The 10520-nt window shown below is 44.7% G+C and overlaps 1 protein-coding gene across 1 annotated transcript in view; it reads right to left on the bottom strand.

Annotated features, from left to right (window-relative positions):
* Positions 1-388: 388 nt before the first annotated feature.
* The window catches only part of TMEM86A (transmembrane protein 86A), a 29624-nt gene continuing 19492 nt past the window's right edge, over positions 389-10520 (bottom strand). The window contains exons 2-3 of the mRNA XM_035120745.2: positions 4136-4400; positions 389-1611 (exon numbers count right to left, since the gene is read on the bottom strand). Coding sequence (XP_034976636.1) covers positions 1184-1611; positions 4136-4400 — 693 coding nt within the window. The 3' untranslated portion in view covers positions 389-1183. The remainder of the gene's footprint in view (positions 1612-4135; positions 4401-10520) is intronic.

The following is a 10520-nucleotide window of genomic DNA, read 5'->3' as shown; positions in this document are numbered from 1 at the left end:
GAGCACCTGCATGCCCAGGATTTAACCCTGCCGATTCTTCCTCTTTCAATACATGGGATTTTGTCTGGACTCTGGAGTGGAGGCTGGGAGGAGAAGCTGGCTCTACACATCGTCACTAATCCAAGTCTTTACCAGACCCGTCGTGTAGCAATGACAGCAGGTCTGACGAGCCGATGGTTTCCTTGGCCAAAATATTCAGCCAACGAAGCAGCTGGTGAGTTGGATTTTTGAGAGCGCTCACAATGTTCTCCTGTTTGGTGCTCTAATCTGAGATTATGCAAGCTAGAAATTGCTAGAAAAATTGACGAACCATATACCGTTAACTGCGTTCCACACGCACACGTACAGCAATCTTTTCATTTCCCGTGTTCCCTCCCTCCCTCCCACCCAAGCCTGAGAAAATGGTTGCATTTTGTTGTTGCTTTTAAGCCTGCAGAACAACATGGGCTCTGCAGGATTCACATTCAGAAGAAAGGCTTTGAATGGCCCATAAATAAAATGGTTGCAATGAATCTGGACTTCAGGCTGGTTTCTCGCAGGGGCAGCCCAAGCTTTGCGACCTACATAAACTCCCACAAAGTGCTCCCAGGTCCTGTTGTAGCGTTTGGGCCCTGGGGGTTCCTTGTGTAGACACACAATTGTTTCACAGTTGTACTGTAATGCACGCAAAACGGGGCTTGGTCACACAGCACCAAGGGTCATTTTCACATGACTTTTGCACATTCAGAGTGTTGAAGGCAAGGCTCTTAAACGCCAATGCACTGCCTACCCTTTCCTTCTTTTGAAACGCTGTCCTGAAATGAATCTTCTCCTTCTGGAATGTTCAGCATCAGCTCCAGTATTATACAAACACAATGAAGTAGTTAGAGAGGCCCTCCCTCCCATGAAACTTCCAAGATGCGAGAGAGAGAGAGAGAGAGAGAGAGAGAGAGAGAGAGAGAGAGAGAGAGAGAGAGAGAGAGAGGAAAAGGTCAGATAGTTGGTTCTGTGTGAACTAAACTTCCAGTGTGGCTTCTAGGCTCCGGCAAACTGGACTGGAGAAGAGCCAGCTAAACACTAAAGATAATGCTTCGATGAAGCAAGATCTGCAATCACCGGTTCACCTAGAGTCAAAACTCTCCTCCGGGATGAATTGCAGTTACAGCACTCCCAGCAGAGTTTGAGAGCCTGCTGGCACCCCCGTCTACTTCCTCTTCCTGAAGATGTCTTCGTCCCTGCTTTCCACCGCAGAAAGTGCAATGAGCATCTGGGCTGCATAGTACGTGGCCATGATGATGACCCGCGAGTAGGGCACAGGGAAGCAGAACTTGTTGACGGCGATGGTCAGGTCAGACACAATGAAGAGCATTGAGCCAATGCAAGCCGAGAGCTTGGTCCAAGTCCACAGGTCGTTGCACAGCTGCACGCCAGCCACGGCCCGCCAGCCCATGAAGCCAATCAAGGCAGTGTAGACGGCTACTAGGTAGGTGAAGGGGCCAGAGAGGTAGTAGTACAGGAAAGTGTAGGAGAAACTGGACACCAAAGTCATCACCAGACCAGCTTTCAGATCTAGAGGCTTCATCCCAAATGCGGAAGAATACAAGATGTGCGTGATGGCAAACATCAGCAAACCTACAGAAAGGGGGAGAGAGAGAAAATGTGAATGAATGTCAACATTGGCATCCATGGAGACAAGCAATGGATAGACTTTCTGGGAGACTACATGCAAGGTGAAAAAGCTTTCACTTCTGACAGGAAAAGGCCACCTGCTCTCCCTACATTTTCTGGTGTGAGCTGCTTCTGCAGCAGCAGCTATCTGCAAATCATTTTAAGATCATCAGATCAGAGAGAACTGGTTACAGAAAACTCAGGGGCAGGTGAAATAAATGCCCAAAACAGTGACACGAGGCCCTGAAGCTGATGGGAGCCATATTTGGGGGGGGGGGGGGGTTGGAAGCGGAAAGTTTTAAAAGGCTTAATTGGCAGGAAGATTTCTTCCCTCTGCAAATCAAGCCACGGATGATGACTCAAGAACACCTTCGCCCCAGACAGCAGCATGTGACTTCCTAGGACTTGTGCTCCCTTGCCAGCCTCGGCACAGCTTGCCAAACCACTCTCTCTTCCCATGACAGTCAACCCTGTGCTCTGTGTCAGCACATCTACAGCAGCCGATGCCCCAAAGATCACCTGCTTATCTCATCAGCCACTCTCTCCTCTGCCTACCAGGTGAAGAAGTGTGCCTCTGTCAAGAGTACAGAAAGGATCTCCTTCCCTTGTTCTCTGAATCATGCTGTGCCTCGGGCTACATGTCACAATCCATCTCCTTTCAAAGGAAGATTGCAGGAGGAAACATCAGGGCTCCAAGGAGAGAGAAGGTGGAGTCGGACAGAAGGTAGCTCCTGCTTCTTCAGGGGCACAAAGGAACCTATGTGGCTTTTTCATTTTTCTGGCAATAAATTTCTCCCCGCCTGATACATCCACACTGTCAAAGTTCCACTAATGCTGCTTTTTAAGGTGTGGTTGCTCCATCTGAAAAAGCTAAATGTGCTAATCTAGATTCAGAGGCATGGGTTTATACACCAGGCTGGAGGCAGGCAATGGCTTTGATTTTAAAAAATACAGTATGATTGGACCATCATCACCGCTGTTGCCTCTGGACAGAATGAGATAATCTACTTCTTTGTAGCTCTTCTTCTCTCCCCTATAACCTCTAGTGAAACTCAACAGGTAATATCATCAGACTAAGAATTTCCTGGTTTAGTGATTAGAATGTTGGACTAGGGCCAGGAAGACCCAGGTTCAAATCCTCACTAAGTCATGAAACTCACAGGGTGACCCCGTCACCATCTCTCAGCTTCACCTACCTCACAGAGATGAGAACAGAATGGGAGGGGAAATCAAGCATAGCTCCTTCAGCTTCCTGGATAAAATATGGTATTTAATTGTAATAAACACACAAATAAATAAACTTCCCTCCAGCATCAGAGCATGTGGCAAAACTCACTGTGATTATGTTGCATCGGCAATGACTTATATTAGACAGTATAAGGAGAGCGGGGGAGAACGAGACTTGAGTAATGTCATTTTTAGGGGCTGCCCTGGAACTTCAGCAATGTCTAGACTGGCCCTCTGTGCACAAAGTTTGTAGATTTGTAAATCTGTTGTATGACCTTCTTTAAACTATTGCTCAGCCTAAGGCATGTTGCCATTATTCAGAGTAATGGGTTGCATGAGAGAATCAAATAAAACAGGCTAAAAGTGATGTCTAAGAAGTGTGGAACATGACAGGGCCTTCTCAGTGGTGGCTTGCCATTTGTGCAATGCTCTTCCTGATGAGGTGCATCTGTTGCCTCTTTAACAACATTCAGGGGAAACTTAAAACATTCCCAGGCATTCGATAGCTAAAAGAAACTTGAAATAATTAGCTGTGAGGGTGTGTGATTATGGTATCTTTACGGTAGATGTTCTTAATGTTTTTACAGTAGATGGTTTTATTTTAAACATTCTACATGTGCTTTTATTTTTAACTGCTTTGTGCTTATATTTTGGTGTTTGCCACCCTGGGCTCCTTTGAGAGGAAGGGCAGGAGAGAAATTTCAATCACCATATTAATATTCATGAAAAGAAAAAATTATTGTACACTAAGGCAGGCATCCCCAAACTGCGGCCCTCCAGATGTTTTGGCCTACAACTCCCATGATCTCTAGCTAACAGTACCAGTGGTCAGGGATGATGGGAATTGTAGTCCAAAAGATCTGGAGGGCCGAAGTTTGGGGATGCCTGCACTAAGGTGTTGAAATATAGGCAGATAGCCAGCCAGCCTGTGTGTATGTTAAAATATATTTTAAAATGTATTATCATTATTATCATTCCCCGCCCATCTGACTGGGTTGCACCAGCAAGGATGTGTAAATTTGCCTCATAGTGTATGAAGATCAGGGCTACATTACTTCAGCCACCTAACCCCAACAAGACACATGACAGACTTTTCTGGCGCTGATTCCTGCATTTCCAGTTATGTGCTAAAGCTCCAGGGCAGGAGCACACATGGGCAGACACCTGTCTTCTTTCCACACTTCATGATTGACAGTACATGACACATGCTCCAGAAGCTGAGTTGCCCAGGCCCAGGCCCACACACTGGTGCCCCACTGACCGTGAACGAAGTAGCCTTGCTCTTGCCAGATGAGGAAAGCATCTCCTATAGCTGAGAATATCAAACCGGCTAGGATTATGCAGGCGCTGCGATGGGCCGTCAGGAAATTGATCCCGTGCGCCAGCAGGAAAACCCATAAGCAGAAGATGGGCAGACACTTGATGAGGGCACTGAACCAGGAGGGGCTGGAGGTGGGCAGCCAGAGGACGAAATAGACGCAAGTGGCTTTGAAGAAGGGGACAAGCTTCGGGCCTTCACTCTTCACCTGGGGGGGGGGAGAGACACACATACACACACACAAGATGATGGGCTGTGAGTTTGTTTGCTTAAAAAAAAAACCCAACCACCTGAAATCCATCAAATCGTTCCACAGAGACTAGACAAAGCCTGTAAACATTACCAAATTGCTCCCCTCGCCGCTTCCCTTTTTGTTCAAGAATCCTGCTGACCAGCAGCGATTACAAGAACAAAGGCTTCTTGAACTTTACCATAGTTCTTTCCCCCCATTGTCATCAGCTGCACAGTCTCCAAACCGCTCCATGCCAAAAATAAGGGCTTAAGAGATTTCGTTCATTCCCCGTAAAGTACAAAAGCCCTGGAAATCAATCTTATTCATTAAACTGACTTTAAAAAAATAATGCTGCTGCTTAGGGCCGTTTCTAATGTTGCCCCAGCCCTGCCCTTCTGGAAGACCCAGTGCAATTTTCGAAGATTTCACACACCCATTCTGCTGCGTGCGTATGTTGGGAACTGCTGCCATTTGCGCTTTCCCAGTGGTGGTGCAGGCCATCGAGGGGCCACAGGTGATTCTCAGAGCATTTAAAGAATCGTAGAATTGTAGAGTTGGAAGGGGCCGTGACAGACAGTCCAACCCCCTACAAAGCAGGAATCTTTTCCCCAGCATGGTGCTCAAACCTACGACCCTGAGATTTGAAATCTCATGCTCTGCTGATGGAGCAGAGGCTGAGTTCAAGGTCGAGCGCTAGTTTTTAGCTTGGCCTCAATTTTAGTCAATAAACATAGGCCTGCATACATTTAAATGACTCAACACACTCAAATAAGGTTTTGGCTTTCAAGTGGCAACTATATCACTGTACCATGCTATTCAAATCCTGGGATCATTCTGTCCAAGTCCCAACACAACAAATGAAGGTTGCAGACCATGGGAGCTTGGCAGATGCCATCCGAAGCTTTCAGAAATAACATTAAACATGCTGCCCAGGACCATATTTAATCTCATATTGTATCTGCCCATTATATTTTGCTTCTTAGCTGTCAGCCTCACTACCAACTTCAACTCCAACCTTCTGTACCTAGTGAGTGGGATTTATTTTTGAGCAAGCACACACAGGATCAGACTTAATTTGCTTACATGGGGAACACCCACAGAATGGTTTTTCTATCAGTCACACACTGGGCAGGAGCCAATTCAGTGTTGAGAAAAGGCATGTGGCCCAGGCTTTATGGACTGAAAACAATTGCTTTCCAGGAAAAGCTGCCATGAATATTATCACATGGAGGACAAAGTTTGAACTGGACAAAGCTCCCTGTGAAAAACAACAGAGCTCTGGGAATTTCTCACCTTTCCCGTGCATCTCCTTAATTAAGCACAATCTTGACATGACAAAAGCAATATATTTCATTTCATTTATTTATTATATTTATATATCCCCCATTCATCCACGGATCATATGTTCTGGTGAGCAACCTAGCTGCCAAATTCTTTACCAGCTGAAGTTTCTGAAACATCTTCAGAGGCAGTCCCACATATTTACAGCAATCTAACCTATATTTTTAAAGGAATTTTTTAGGGATATTTTTTATATTTTTAGGGACCCAGGTGGCGCTGTGGTTAAACCACTGAGCCTAGGGCTTGCTGATCAGAAGGTCGGCGGTTCAAATCCCTGTGACGGGGTGAGCTCCCGTTGCTTGGTCCCAGCTCCTGCCAACCTAGCATTTCGAAAGCACGCCAGTTTAGATAAAGTAGACAGGTACCGCTGTGGCAGGAAGGTAAACGCCATTTCCGTGCACTCTGGTTTCTGTCACAGTGTTCCGTTGCGCCAGAAGCGGTTCAGTCATGCTGGCCACATATCTGTGGACAAACCGTTAACTCCTTCCTACTAACACATTTAAAAGACCACAGAGTGACACGGGAACTGGGGCCATTGTCTCTGAACTGGATCTTGTGCCAATGAGACATTGCCAATTTGCACCTGCAGCTCAAACATGAGACAAAAAACTGCATTGTATCTCATCTCAATAGCTATGTTGTTTCATTGTAACCAAGGATCTCCCACCACACTGAGAAGAGCTGGTCAGTTTAACCTTTTGCCAATAACCCACCCTTGAATGACAATAGTTACCACTGCTGGGGTGTGTGTGGGTACATTGAATTTTAGTGGGTATTTAAGTGCCATATAAAATATAGGTTAAAAGGTAAAGGTAAAGGGACCCCTGACCATTAGGTCCAGTCGTGAACGACTCTGGGGTTGCACGCTCATCTCGCATTATTGGCCGAGGGAGCCGGCGTATAGCTTCCAGGTCATGTGGCCAGCATGACAAAGCCGCTTCTGGCAAACCAGAGCTGCACATGGAAACGCCGTTTACCTTCCCGCTGTAGCGGTTCCTATTTATCTACTTGCATTTTTATCTACTTTACACACTTTGCTGCTCTTCTGTAAACCTTGAATTCCACCCCCTCTCTCTTGTTTCTTAATGGCCCCATTTTGGCTGCAAAACCCCAGCGGCACTCACCATCAAAGTGTGCTGTTAGGAGGAGGAATACTCCTCTCTAAAGAGCAATCTGTAACATCCTCCCTTTAACTTTTCTGACACTGAGAACAAGGACAGACATCAAAACTTGCACAGGATATGATCATCTGAGGTAACTTTCCCCAGAACAACATTGCCAAAAGATGGGTGGGTTTTTTTTAAAAAATGTCCTGTTGGACTGCGTTCAAATTTCATTTGAAGTCTTCCAGTCAGTTAGGTGAGGTCACAAGGCAACCCTCCCTTACCTCCGAGATCTGTTTGTGCTCACAGCCTACAACTAGCTCTGCGGCATGATTACCACCCGGTTCTGCAAAAATAAAAGACTTTTGCAACACTTGAAAGCCTCCCTCCTCAGCTGACTGGAGCGGCAGAGTTGGCAGCCAGTAATGCTTGACTTTTTAAAGAGCAAACAATGGTCATTTGCCAGAAGAATATAATTAAACCCTTGGCAATTGGCCTTGAGATTCTGGACTTGAATGTATTAGTGCTTTAGTTTATTTGGCACTGGCCGGGGAGGGCGGGGGGGGGGGCTGGCACTGCGGTGGAGGTGCAGAGAAAGGGATAGGGAATTAATCAAAGTGGCATTAAAAGGGGGTGGCTGCCTATCAAAGGGAGAGAGAAATTCCTTTGTAGCCGTGCAACGCAATAAGTCTTTGCACCCAGATGCTTTAATGAAAAGACTATTCAAAAATATTATGAAGCAGGATATTGTTTAAATAGCTGGGTATCATTATTAGAGGATTCTGAGGTTTAAAGAGGCACTTGTTTAGAAAGGGTGGGCACTTTTATTGCTCTTGGAACTTAGTCCCTATGGGGGACTAACTGATCTATCAGTAGTGATCCAATGGGTGGGATGCAGCCACCCCACCCCTAGGGCCAGTATTGCTGCTACTTACCTGAGTGGGGCTATGGCAGAGCAGCAGTGAAACCTATATTGGCTCCCAGTACGTTTCTGAGCACAATTCAAAATGTTGATACTGACCTTTAAAGCCCTAAAAGGCCTCGGCCCAGTATACCTGAAGGAGCGTCTCCACCCCCATCGTTCTACCCGGACACTGAGGTCCAGCGCCGAGGACCTTCTGGCGGTTCCCTCATGGTGAGAAGTGAGGTTACAGGGAACCAGGCAGAGGGCCTTCTCAGTGGTGGCGCCTGCCCTGTGGAAAGCCCTCCCATTAGATGTTAAGGAAATAAGCAACTGACTTTTAGAAGACATCTGAAGGCAGCCCTGTTTAGGGAAGTTTTTAATGACTGATGTTTTATCGTGTTTTAAATATTTTGTTGGGAGCCACCCAGAGCAGCTGGGGAAACCTGGCCAGATGGGCAGGGTATAAATAATATATTATTATTATTATTATTATTATTATTATTATTATTATTATTATTAATTATTATTATTATTATTAGGTCAGCACTGCTGTTAATGCAAGTTGTGTAAAACTGGTGGTCTGGATACTGCCTTAACTGCATGATGCTAGCTACTAAGAAATAAGTTCTATGAGATTTATTTCCAGGTAAGTCACTATGTATAGGGACCCAGGTGGCGCTGTGGTTAAACCACTGAGCCTAGGGCTTGCTGATCAGAAGGTCGGTAGTTTGAATCCCTGTGACGGGGTGAGCTCCCGTTGCTCGGTCCCTGCTCCTGCCAACCTAGCAGTTCGAAAGCACGTCAAAATGCAAGTAGATAAATAGGAACCGCTACAGCGGGAAGGTAAACAGCGTTTCCATGTGCTGCTCTGGTTTGCCAGAAGCGGCTTTGTCATGCTGGCCACATGACCTGGAAGCTATACGCCGGCTCCCTTGGCCAATAATGAGAGATGAGCGCGCAACCCCAGAGTCGGTCACAACTGGACCTAATGGTCAGGGGTCCCTTTACCTTTTAAGTCACTATAAGGCAAATATGAACTGTGCAAAATCATGCACACAATTAACTGTAAATTCTGTTATCCAAAACCTCCAGCATTTTCCTACTAAGAATGGTCATTGTCTGTCATAAGAAGAGAAAATTCTAACGCTCTAACACAGAACCTGCTATAACCTACTCCCTAGCAAGTTGTGCAGGTTAAGGATATCCCTGCAACGAGCCTTTTTATATTATTGCTATATAGCAGCAACAACTAAATGCTGTCTCTGTCTAGCTGTCCAACTGGATTCTTAAAAAAAAAAAAGATTTGCATTGATTGAGGAAACTGCTTAAAATGCAGGAAAGATCATGACCACAATTGCAGAGGACCTTTATGCAACAATAAAGGCAGATTTCAATTCATCATACAACTTAGATATAGGTCGGAACAAGGGAGAAACTTGATGTTGTTTGCATTTTAATGAGAAACTACCCAATTTACACTTTGCGAACCAAGAGACATATCAAAACACAACCATCCTTCAAAGTTTGCAGGCCTCCAAATTTCACAATGAAGTTTTCCAACCAGAAAATGTGTTCAGAACTGTATATATTAGGGGATTTGTGCATAAAAAGACATATGCTAGTGAAAATAACACAAAATTTGAGGGAAATTGCTTACAAAAATGTATATATAAGAAGAAATTAGAATAAATACTGATAGATTTTTATGAGTTTTTAGTGTTGATGTTTTAAGACTTGGAAAAAATAGAAACTGGGGGGAAAGCCAAATTGACAGATTCATCTATCCCTACATATAATATCAAAATATTTAACAACCCAGATGTTGTTATGTCCTGCCACTTGTTTAGTCACTATGATCATAGATGCAGTTATGGATGGATGGACTTCAAGTGCTGCTTAGCTTAAATTAGCATTCAAACCTTGATTTCATGGCTGGTGATGATGTAGGAAGCAACATTAAAAGAGACAAAAACCTAACTCATTCTCTTCCTGAGATCCAATTTCCTTGCACTAAATGTGGGCATGTTCTAGTTATTAATCTGATCATGTACTGTTATGCAAGCAAAAGTGTTTCTCACAGGAAGTTAATCACACCGGTGAGATATGAACAGGATGAGGGATAAATGCCTTTGCTCCTTAGCATTCCTTAGGGCATCATCAGGTTGGAAGATAATATGATATCAACATAACTATATCTGTGCTTGGCAATACCTTTTGAAGTTATTACGAGGCAAGGAGAGTACCACAACAAGTTAGCATACTATCATTTCCTATTTGTGCACAGTCTGTTCTGCTCAGACCCAACCCTACCAATTAAGCAAGCCAAGTAGGGTAGACTGTTTTGCATTCATTGCCAAAAAATAGGGTTTGCATCACCCAAAAACAGGACAAAAGAGGATGGTAATTTGTATAAAGTTTGCACATGGTAATTTTTGGGCATGCTTCTAGAAATGTAGAAATAATTAGCATAATTAAACACACATCACCATGACATGGATGCTCAGTCTGCTGACTGAGTGCTGCTAGCCCTCCATCTTGTTTTTTTTTTATGGTTCCTTATCTTTGAAACTTTTATAAGCCTGTTGTTTTTGTCCATGGAGTTTTCTTGGCAGGGATACTGAAGCGGCTTGCCGGTTCCTGCTCCAGGTAGATTACGTTTAGTCAAAGTGTGATGGAGGAGACTCTTGAGAGTCCCATGGACTGCAAGAAGATCAAGCCTATCCATTCTTAAGGAAATCAGCCCTGAGT

Source organism: Zootoca vivipara, chromosome 1, assembly GCF_963506605.1.
Source record: "Zootoca vivipara chromosome 1, rZooViv1.1, whole genome shotgun sequence".
Taxonomy (NCBI): Eukaryota; Metazoa; Chordata; class Lepidosauria; order Squamata; family Lacertidae; genus Zootoca; species Zootoca vivipara.
This window is presented reverse-complemented; position numbering and strand designations above follow the sequence as displayed.